This window comes from Castanea sativa, chromosome 8, assembly GCF_040712315.1.
Source record: "Castanea sativa cultivar Marrone di Chiusa Pesio chromosome 8, ASM4071231v1".
Classification (NCBI taxonomy): Eukaryota; Viridiplantae; Streptophyta; class Magnoliopsida; order Fagales; family Fagaceae; genus Castanea; species Castanea sativa.
Genome location: NC_134020.1, coordinates 11,631,111 through 11,643,277, shown reverse-complemented (window position 1 = coordinate 11,643,277; position 12,167 = coordinate 11,631,111). Strand labels below are relative to the sequence as shown.

At 33.9% G+C, this 12,167-nt stretch overlaps 1 protein-coding gene across 1 annotated transcript; it reads left to right on the top strand.

Annotated features, from left to right (window-relative positions):
• Positions 1-2,319: 2,319 nt before the first annotated feature.
• Positions 2,320-7,997, top strand: LOC142607570 (uncharacterized). Its single transcript, XM_075779104.1, has 3 exons — positions 2,320-2,653; positions 3,183-3,402; positions 7,559-7,997. The coding sequence occupies exons 1-3, from the start codon at positions 2,445-2,447 to the stop codon at positions 7,772-7,774; spliced, it is 645 nt and encodes a 214-aa protein (XP_075635219.1). The 5' UTR covers positions 2,320-2,444; the 3' UTR covers positions 7,775-7,997.
• Positions 7,998-12,167: the final 4,170 nt, after the last annotated feature.

The following is a 12,167-nucleotide window of genomic DNA, read 5'->3' as shown; positions in this document are numbered from 1 at the left end:
CCCTCAGCTTGCGTATGCGAGCCAACACATGTGTACGCATGCACAATCCTGCGTATACAACTAGGGTTTAAAAGCATAAGAAACATAAGTTTTCTGCAATAATGGCTGAGGTTTGGAATGAATCTCACATCGTCTAAGAGATGTTCTAAATTCCATTTTTTTCAACTATAAAAAGTATTACATGGTATATTTTCAAAATACACAGAAATCTCACGGGAAAAACCTAAGATTCACTATAAAATAGTGAATCAAAAGGGATTTTTTCACAAAACACCCTCAAGTCATTTTTATTTAATTGGGACCTTTTATGACCCCAATCCTTCGAGTTTAAGATTACTAATCACTATTTTATTGAATTGTGATAGATTTGACTAAGGGGAACGGTCAAAAATCAAGTCTAGGAGCTTTTGCTTTTAAGTATTCTTTTAAGCTTTTCTCTTTCTTTTTTGTTTGCAATCTTTGTTTTAATCTGTTTCTCTTGTTTAGTTTATAGTTGCACATGTTTGTTTAGGTAGTTTTAGGTATTCTTCATGTCTTGAAGCATATTAGGTTACTAGATCTTACGTTTTATGTCTTGTTTGGTTGCTGCTCTATTTCTGTGTAATTAGGTTTTCTAGGTAAGGATTTGCATACGCATGATCTAGCCTACACGCATTGGCTGAACTCATGTGTACGCAGACCTGTTCTAGCCTGCATGATGTCATTACCTAGAAACCCTAATTTTTTGTTTGTTTGATTCTGCCTTCACATGTTTGTTTGCATAGCCTCCTTTTCACATGTTTTTAAGCCTCATAAAATGCTTGCTCACTTTCTAACATGCTTGTTTGTTATCACATGTCTAAATTAAGGTTTAGTTTAGGGTTTCTTAGTTTTAATGTCATTCATTCACATGTTCATACATTGATGTCATAGGTGTTGTGTTGCTGAGAAGTATGTAAAGGGTAAGTCATGCATTAGCAATGTTCATACATTTGTGTTAGGGTTTCTAATGTGTTAACGTTTTGTTTTTTATATGTTTTGTTTGATGATATGCTTGCTACCATGTTTAAGTTGCTGCTTTGTTTTAAAGGTATGGTGGGGTTCTCATATGTTAGATAAGTGTTAGGGCTTCTTCAATATGTTTGGGTCCCTTTTATTTAGATAGATGAATAATAAGTATGTACTTAGGGTTAAAGATGCCATGTTGTTAATTAGATGTACGTTAGTGTGTGTGTGTGTGAATCAAGAATACAAGTATTTGAATAGTTTTTAATAGGGTTAAAATATAGGACACAATGATGGGAGGCCAACCTTATGGTTGAGCGATCTTGGGTGTCTAACACCTTTCCAAAAGCGTACCTAAACTCCGAACCCAAACTCTGATAGTAAGATCAAAGGTCCTTCCTTGAAAGGATGCTATATTCATGGTTCCTAAACCATATAACTAGATGGCGACTCCATTATACTTTTTCCCTTGCACCCACGGTCATGCATAGGTTGAAACTCTTAAGAAAAACTAGTATTATAATAATAGAAATATAATTTTCTCATGCCAAAAAAGATGTGAGAGAGAGAAGGTTTTCATCTATTTTATTTATCTTTGTTTAAATATGAAAATTGATAACTATAATAATTATTAATACATTTATTATGATTGTCTCTTTTATTATTATTTTTGTTTAAATATGCATTTGATAACTATGGTAGTAAATAATAAAAATTTATTATAATTGTGTTTATATATAGAGTTATAATCTACTATTTACTTTTCAAAATATAATCTACTATTTAAAGAGAATACAATAGAGTCAAATTCTAAACTCTCTATTTTTAAAGGGCAAAGATTTGCTGCAAACTAAGTTACAGCAACTCCTACAAAATTACACATATGTCAATACCTTAGATAGACACATGTTCGAACTTATATTTAAATAAAAACTTCCATGTCAAAATTAAATTTTTTTCGCCAAATGGCTATTGACACGTGCATTTTGCAGGCATTGTTGTAACTTAGTTTACAGCAAATCTTTGCCCATTTTGCAAGAATTGTGCCACGTCATTGAAAAAAAATGCTAGAATAGATTGCTATATATATATATAGGCATAACAATAATCGAAAAAAATACCCAAATATAATTTCATAATTATTATATTTTATATTTAGATTAAAAAGAAAAGAGAGAAGAATTATATAATTTTTTTTTTTAAGAGAGTTTCAAATTTCTGCTTCTAATGATATATTATACAATCTTTTATATCATATTATATTAAAAAATTTGGTGTATTTTTTTTTTCTTAAAAAGTTAAGCCATTAAAAATTGAAAATAAATAATTAAAGACATCAACCAAACCAACTAACCAAGTACAGAGTAGGTGCAAGTTAGAAATAAGACCCACGAATTTCTTCAGCTGCCTACCATTTTGCGCACGCAGACACAGACTCAGACTCAGAGAGAGAGAGAGAGATGGGTTGGCTAACGCGATTCTTAGGGGCCGTGGCATTCTTAGCGGTCGGGGTGATATTCTCACCGGAGAGCTTTGGATCGAAATCGGACGGTGGGAATTCAACTAGTAAGCTAGCTATCTATCTCAAGCTAGCTCATCTTCTCTGCTACTCCACCGCCTTCGGCACCGCTCTCTGGGTCACCTTCATCGGCGGCATCATCATGTTCAAGTAACTCACTCTCTCTCTCTCTCTGGGTGTGTTTTGTTAAATATGTAAAATTTGACTGAACGAAACTGTATCATGGCTCTGTTTGTTCTGTTAATTTATTTATTGGTTCCCGGATAATTTAAAATTTTTATATATGATTAAAAATAAAGAACAAAATTTGGATATTTTATTTTGTTTCTTGAAAATGGAAGGTGGAGTTATGAGAGCTGAATGGTTTTGTTATGCTTAATTTGTGCTCATCAAAATTCTATCTGATAAAGTTTTAAGATTTGACAATTGGGTTTTGTCTTAAATTCTTAATCACTGGGTTACCTTCTTAGTAACAAAGGAGCAAAGCTGTTTAGCTGTGTCATAATGATATATGATAATTTATGTTAGCAATGCCATGCAATTTTTGCAAACACATTAAATTTCAATGAAGAGCTGTTGGGGCTTTGTGTTATTTGTGGCCTGGTTTGATGATTGAAATTTTTTTTTTTTGAGTAGTGTTTCCTAAACTATATTGTTAAAAACCCGTTTGATAATTTAGGAATCTTCCGAGGCATCAGTTTGGAAATTTGCAAAGCAAGATGTTTCCTGCGTATTTCTCCATGGTTGGGATCTGTTGTGCAGTATCGGTGGGGTCATTTGCGTATCTGCATCCCTGGAAGTCATCGTCTACTGCTGAGAAGTACCAACTCGGGTTCTTGCTATCTGCGTTTGCATTCAATCTCGCCAATCTGCTTGTTTTTACACCCATGACAATTGAGGTAAAGTTCCTGTTAATTCCAAGTTATTTTTAACAATACATGTTGTGGATCTATGATGTTTTATGTTAGGTAATTATGATTTTCCGAATTTTCCAAATGGCCAATTTAATCTCAATTCTCTATTTGTAGATTTTTACTTGACGATTAGTGATCACCTTAACTTAAAGCCCCCAAGCAATTAAGAAAACTTGTAGGATTGAAAAGATACAAGAACCTATCCAAGCCTCCATTTATCCCTAAATCCATATATAGAAGATAAAACAGGGTAGTCCAGTTGGCACAATTATAAGCCTTTTCAATATCCAACTTGCATATTACTTTTGGGATCTTGCTACATGCTCGAGTGTCCAAATTTGCATTGGTGATTAAAACAGACTCTAGAATTTGCTTCCATCCATGAAAGCATTTTGCTAGTCTGAAACAACTTTACCCACAACCTTCCATAGCCTATTGGTCAACACCTTGGCCAAAATTTTGAAAGGCTTCCCACCAAAACTAATGGGTCAACAATATCTTCTGTTAGATGCTCCAGGTTTCCTAGGAACCAAAGTAATGAATGAGGCATGCTCCATCCAAAGGAGCCTTCAATGTGAAATTCTTCCAATTACTTTACCACCCTGACACCTTTGGTAGAATGCTATAGTGAATCATTTGGACCTGGTGTCTTATGCCTATTTATATCTTTTATAGCTGAACTTCATCTTTCTCAAATCTCTTCGCAAGCCAATCTCTATCTTCCCCTCCAAGTTTTGCAAACTCAATACCATCCACTTTCGGTCTCCAATCAACATAATTTGTCATACAAATTCTCATAGAAACTAACAATGCATTCATTTACCTGATTCTCCACCCTTAACATTACTCCATCCACTTCAAAATTCCCAATAAAATTTAAACTCATGTGAGAGTTTGCCAACCTGTGGAAAAACTCAATTCCCCATCCCCCTCCATAAGCCAAATTGCCCTAGATTTTTGTCTTCAGATAGTTTCATCCATAAGAGCTATTTATTCTAATTTGGTTTTCAGTTCCTCTCTATTCCTCTTCCTCCATACTTAAGCTGTACTCCTCCTTCAAATCTAGTTTTGATAATTCAGCCAAGACATTAACCTATTGTACCCCTATATCACCAAAACTCTCTTTATTCCATTTTTTTTCGGATCTTTTAATTGATATATTTTCCTGGCCATTATAAACCTGGTTGACTCTATCACCCTATAACTACCCCATTAGTCCCTCACCTTATTAACAAACCCTGGTACTTGAAGAGACATATTTCCAAAATCTTAATGGTGTTTTCCCTTACATTGGCCCCCATAATCCTAAAAGATGATCATCCGACACTAGGTGAGGAAGGAGCCTTTGGATAAGCATCAAAATAATGCTCTTCCTAAGACAACAAGACTAAGAGGCGATCAATAAATTTCATTTAGTAGATTGGTCTAAGGTATGTAGGCTGGTGAAGAATGGAGGGTTAGGCATTTGGTGTTTGAGAAGGTTTAATTCTGCCTTATTAGGCAAATGGTTGTGGCGCTATGGTTTGGAGAACGATGCCCTTTGGAGAAAGGTCAGTGAGGCGAAGTATGGGAATGAGTGGGGTGGCTAGAGTACAAAATCTATGTCAGGGGTGTATGGTCTGTATGTGGAATTTCATCAGAAGTGGCTAGTTGAATTTTTCCAAGTTCCTTTGTTATGATGTGGGTGATGGTACTCAAGTGAAGTTTTGGGATGATGTGTGGTGTAGGGATCGTCCTCTTAAGGATGGTTGTCCACATTTATATAATATTAGTAGGACAAGGGATGCTTCGGTCTTGGAGGTTATGCATTACTCAAATGGGAGAATATTTTGGGACTTACAGTTTCGTCATTCAGTGAATGATCAAGAATCACAATCATTGGATGCTTTTATGGTCTTGATCTATTCCACGAAAGTGCGGGGTGCTAGTTCTGTTAAACTTTGTTGGAAGCCAACCAGTGGTCGAGGTTTTGAGGTGAGTGAGTGTTATCATTCTCTCTCCCCTTCTATTGTCGTATCTTTCCCATGGAAAATGGTGTGGCAATCGAAGGTTTCTCCTCGGGTAGCTTTTTTCTCTTGGACTGCTTCTTTAGGCAAGATTCTAACTACATATAATCTTCGGAAGAGGCATATTGTTGTACTTGAGTGGTGTTATATGTGCAAAAGGTGTGGGGAATCTGTAGATCATCTTCTCCTTCACTATCCTACAGCATATGAGATGTGGAGTATGGTCTTTTACTTGTTTGGTATTTGTTGGGTGATGCCACAAAGGGTAGTGGATTTGTTGGATTACAATTTCAGGCGACATCGCAATATAGATGTATGGAGGATTGAGCCACATTGTTTGATGTGGTGTATATGGCGGGAACTGAATGCTAGAAGCTTTTATGGATGCGAATGGTCCATTCTTGAGTTTAAGTTTTTTTTGTCTTTTTTACTCTTCTCGAATGGTGTTTAGTTTTAGCATCTTTTTCTTGTCTTTCCCTTCCTGTTTTGCATGATCATTGTAACTTGGTTTCTTGATGTTTTTGCTTCCTATGAACTGGGCTGTGTTATTATTATTATTTTTTAAATAAAATCTTTATGTTACTTATCAAAATAAGTGACATAGCTGGTTGTTCCTGTTTATTCCCCCATGTAAAGCTTCTCCCCTTCCAAAGGTTGTCCACCAACTCTAATTCATTTATAAAGTCTGACAAATTCAACATTACTTGAGACAGATTAAGACAATCCCGTTTCCCTGTGGGAAACCTCACAACATTGAAATCATCTCCCTAACACCAAGCTAAATCCCATTTCTTCATAGCCTTATTCTGCTTATCCCATAAGCATTCCCTTTCTCTGTCATCATTTGGACTGTAAACCCAAAAAGACCGAGTGGAACTTGTCATCCACATCCCAAACTTGCATGAATCTGAGAACTTCTCCACAAAACAATCAGCTCTCTTTGCACACTGCAACATTAACAAAACATAACCGTCATTTCCAATAGCTCCAAATGATAGCCAATCTACAAATTGATACACCCCCTCCCCCCAATAAATCCCTCACCAGGCTTACCATATCCCCTCTTCACTCTAGTAGCATATTTCTTACAACTAAATGCTTTCCTGGATCATTCAATCCTATGATGTTCCATGATATTAATCTCAACCTCATTGTCTTGGAATCAATAGCCCACCCCCTTTCTAGGGATCACCCTTACTTTCTCCTCTTTTGCCTCAAGCACCATAGTTAATGGATGGTGCTAACCTTTTCAACTCTTTAATCCTTTTTGGACTTTTCCTTGGCTGCATATGGTTCTTCTCTCACTGCCTGTTGTCGTCAATTTTTTCCCCACTAGTCACTGGCTGTGTAATTTTCTCCTCAGACCCAATGGTTGACTGTTGACACACCAAAAAGGTTTAGTACCCATTCTGATACTGTGTCAATATTCCTATTCCAAGTGTGTTGATGATTGAAATGTTGCTGGGGAATGGAATACAAATTAATGGGTAGGAATAATTCTCCAATGGGACTAAAGCCCCTGTCTGTAATGAAATTGTAGGACTGCCCACTCTCCTAACAACACTCTTCATACCAGTTGAATCCAAAACTTTGTTGCACCTTTGTATCTTCTACCATACCAAATCCCAGGTAGATTCTTCCCAGAAGGCCCAGATGCATTACCCATGTCAGTTAATTTTGGAAACTTAATCCAGCATGTTACTGCTCACATCGACTCTGTGAAGTTTGATAAGGTTTAAAGATGGGATGTGTAACCTCTTACCATCTCTTAATTCAATCACCTAATTGCTAATGGCTGTCTTGTTTGTCAGGCTCTACTCCCACTTGATCTCTTCCTAGCACACAAAGTGATTGGAAAGCTTTTGCATAAGTTCAATTGATTCAATGTTACTTTTTAATCCCAAATAGTAAAAAATTTAAACTTTATGATTATTAAAATAAAAATAAAAACACCTTCACACTTCTGTAACTGCCAATGAAGAGCCTTGGGTTACTTCTTTGTAATTAATTTTGGTTTTATACTACCCCACCCCACAGAACAAGAAATGCTCTAATAATGCCAATGACATTACATACGGAGTCCTCATTGATGGAATTTTTTATTAGCCTGTAATGTTTTGCTTATTGTGATGTAGATGATGAAACAAAGGCATAAGGTGGAGAGAGAATCAAACATTGGGGAAGAAGTTGGGTGGTCAAAGAACGTGGAAGTTGCAAAGGTGAATCCAAAGCTTAAAGCCATGAACAAGAAATTTGGGATGATTCATGGGTTATCATCTCTTGCTAATATCATGTCCTTTGGCAGCCTAGCCATGCACTCATGGTACTTAGCAGGTAAACTTAATCTGTAGTTTCAATCTGGTTTCCCTTTAATAGGGAAGGTAGTGCTTTGGCTCTATAGATTACATCAATAGAGAGAGGACCTACGTGCTTTCTCTTTTTTATAAATACTTTGAAATCCTCCTTTCCAAGTTATGTATGATTGAGCAATAAGTTTAGGGAAGAATCCTTGTGGATGAATTATAAGTTACGACATTATGAGTTATAATAATATGGTTACCATGTTGATAACAATTGTTTCTCTCTTTGAAATGCACTGGCTTCCCTTTTAATTAAGGGACGTCTCTCTCCTTATTCACTCGCGTTCCAAATTATAGTTGAAATCAGGGAGAGCTCAGCTACCGAGTTGTCTTCAAAGTGATTGGTGATTTTCAAACATAACCAGTCTCAATAAAACAGTAAAATATATGCTTGGAATAAGATGGCTGGGCTGTATGCAGGTAAAACTTTCATAATAATATTAGACGGCGACCATATCTTCTCCAAGATCAAGTCTCATAATATCTCCCGCTGGGATTTTTTGTTTGTTAATAAGTGACGAACGCTCAGAACTCCCAACTCCCAAGTCATATTATCAAACTACTTTTGTATGAGTGGATGACTACTTTGGGTAGCGTCACTTGACTCTCTTCATTATATTGATTTCAGCTCCTAATTTTTTTAGTAGTTCACTTCAAATTAGAAATTGAAAAAAGTCTTTTGCAAGTTTTTAATTTCCTTCACAAATTGAGTTTTGAAAACAGTTTTTGTTTTTTTATCTATTTTGGATGGTCAAACAAGTTTTTCAGTTTTAAAAATAGAAAATTGTTTTTAGAAATAGAAAATAAAGAAAAAAATAGTTATCAATCATACCCTTAAGATTAAGATATGACGGGATACAATAATTAATTAATTAATACATCATTAGACTTTAGGTACATTTTAATATTTTATTTACTAATAGATATATTTTAAGTTTTCAAAATAGATACAGCTATTAAAATCTTGAAAATCATATCTAAAACCAAAAGATTATAAATAAATAAAACTCCCCCCACAACAAATTGAGGACACATGTAGGAGTCTTCTAACGCGTCTGACGCAGACATTGGGGGGTTTTGGAGTGTCCGTATTCTTAGATTCCATCCAAATCAACTATTAAAATTTTCCTAGTAAACATGGTGTGGTCTTCTTGAAAAGCCTTTATTTTGGCTCCAAATGTTGATTAGAATTAGGAATTAGTCACTAAAGATTTCAATTGGCTTAGTTGATTGTCTCTTCTCTAAGTTGGTTAAAGGATGGGAGAGTCTAATATCAACTTATCTAGGGGCATATTTGGTAGACTGTAATAGGCACTGTAATGTAATAGTTATTCCTATGTAATAGTTATTCTTTAGTTTGGCTATGTTTTTGTTACAAAGAATAATCATTCCTTATGAATAGCTATTCTTCAAAATGAGAAGAGAAATGATATGTACACAACATTTTCACAATATTTTTACAACAAATCTTAAGTGGCAAGTTGTTACTGGTTGTTATTGTTGAGGCAAAAAAGTAATATTCGTGTTAGGTTAAAATTTGAACCAATAACAACTAACCACCTATGATTTGTTGTGAAAATGTTGTAAAAATGTTGTGGATGTAGCATCTCTCAAATGAGAAATAACTATTCCTCTTTAAAATGTTGTATTAGTTATTCTTTAGTAAATACAATAATTTCAAAACTTAATATATTTCCAAATTAACAAATTTTTCATATACATCTAACAATCATTAAAAATAACACGTATCTCTCTTAAATTTAAAAAATAACAACTTTTAAGGAGATATAATTGTATGAGTAAAATATTTCCTAAAATAAATGTTAAGTTTCATTCAAATGCTATAACTCACAACCAAACTAATAAATAGGTTTAGTTATTACATTACAACACACTTTATTATTACTAGTAATAAAGATTACAATTCCTGTCGTAATCCCCATTCAGTATACCAAACGTAACTTAGGTTTTTTTTTTTTTTTAATGGGAACTTACCTAGGTTGGTCTGCGAATTAGGAAGTAGGATTGCATACTTTTTTGTAGTCTTTAAACCGAAGTACAGTCTCGGCCTCATATCCATGTCTGGCCGATCTATCAAGTGTGGTTTCCTCTACTCCGAAAAATCACTCACCTACAATCTCATTGTTTCACATTTAATTTAAATCAGCTCAACAATACTCCACACAACACATCGAATCAAACCCAAACTTTACTGCTTCACATCTGGTGTCTTCCTCTTGTACCCTTTCAATGAAAAGGTGAGAGTGTAACTATATATTGAGAAGTTTATAGAAATTATTTCATACACTTGATGTGCTACACCTTTTTTTACATGGTAATGGACTTCTACGTGTAGAATCTATATATGAGAGTTTTTGACCTATCTATCTCTCTCTATATATATATATATATAAAAGGGAGGCATGTAAACGGTATACCAAATGCATTAAATAATTTCAGGTACATTTGAGCATTTGGAAATCATGGTATATGGTATCGTAAATGTGGGAGAGAGAGAGCCTTAAGTATGGTTCTTAATAGTTGAGGCTGATAGTTTTGCGGAAGCAATATAAAACAAAAATTTATATTTTCATTTAAAGATCGTTGTACCACACAACCATGGATTCTAAATAGAACAAAATTGCATACTTCTCTTAGCAACCCAAGCGTGTTGCCTCCCAAGGTATTGACGTCTCTCTCTCTATTTATTTTTAGGTTTTCAAAAGACTGCAGTATCACTCAGTAGTTCTAATGGCCAACCACTAACGTAATATTATAAAATCTTAGTTTTATTTAAGACTTCTAAAAACCCAAGAGAGAGATTTGACGTGGGATCCTTAGGGATCCTAATCTCCAACTGTAGGATTAATCAATAACTTTTTTAATGTTATTGACTTATCTTGAAACTCTTTCAAAATTATTCCTTAATTTTCTCAACCATATCAAGAAAATATTTGAACTTCTACAGATTTCAATAATGTCCATCAACATAATGCAATTGACCCCTGAAGATTAGAGAATTACAAATGAGGTTTTACTTACAATTTTATATCTATGCCCTTCCACCACACTATATTCCCACAAGCCACTAGGACTGGATTAATATCACTGTCATGTCCCTAGCTTATGTAACTCTTAATTTCTTGATTTCATAATTTCTATTGGACTCCAAAATATCTTTGAAAAAACTCTTTAAATATATATATATATATATATATATATATATATATATACAATATTATATATATGAAAAACATTTTTGAAAAATGTCACCGGCCGGATTTGTTTTGAGTCCAACTTCAATATGAAAATCAACTGAATATACTATATTCTTTAAAGATTGGTGGATTCATTGTTGAGCATTTACATATTTTACTCAATACACAAATAACCCAACGTGTCTGTATATAGCCTTTAAAATATTAACATCACCAATTGACACTGTCAAAGTTATGTGCATAGAAAAATTGTGATAGAACAACCTCTTAATTAACAGTGATCACTCCATAAGGTGTTCTTGATCAGATCCAATTCAGTGTATGTACTTGTTACATTACACCCACTTGTCTACTTAAAGTCACTACCTCAATGATGGAGTAAATCATCCTATCATATAGCAGCACAACAAGTGTAGGCTTCAATGGTAATATTCAATTAATATACACAGCCTAGAACAATTTAATAATCTCTGAAAAATCATTACTCCCTGTCTTTGGTTCCTTAACCATTAACACGATTTTTCTACAGAAATGACATCACATGCCATATTTATACAATGAAATGTACCTATAAAAATTATGAATGTGAAAATAAAATTTTATTATCAAATAAAAAATACATAGTATTGTTTTTGAGGGCACATAATTCTAACAGAGGCATGAGACTTTAATGCTAGCCTGAAGTTGTTTTGATATATGTGCGAGAGTTAGAGGATTTAATGGCAAACCATTAAGTACATAAGTTGTTTATTTTTAAGGATTTTTAATTGATTTATTTTATTTTAAAAAAACGATATAAAGATATAAATATGCTTATAAAAAAATTAAAAATTAGAGCCTTTTTCCTATGAGTCTTTTAATAAACCATTTTTAAAAAGTTTTGACATCACTTTTACGTTAAATATAAAAAACTTTCAAAAAAAATTTTCATAAAAAGTTTCTAAAAATATATCCTAAACCAATGCTCTTAGGGGATCCATTAACTTTTTCTTTCCTTATACGAGTAAATAACTATGCTTTGAGAATATAGTAGGGTTTGAAGTTTACAATTTACATGCATAGTCTTATTCAAATCAATGGAGATGTTTTGCACGCTAGACTTTTCTTAGATATAAAGCATCTCGAGAGATACTTACGCAAAAGTTAGAAAACCAAAAAACTTTTGA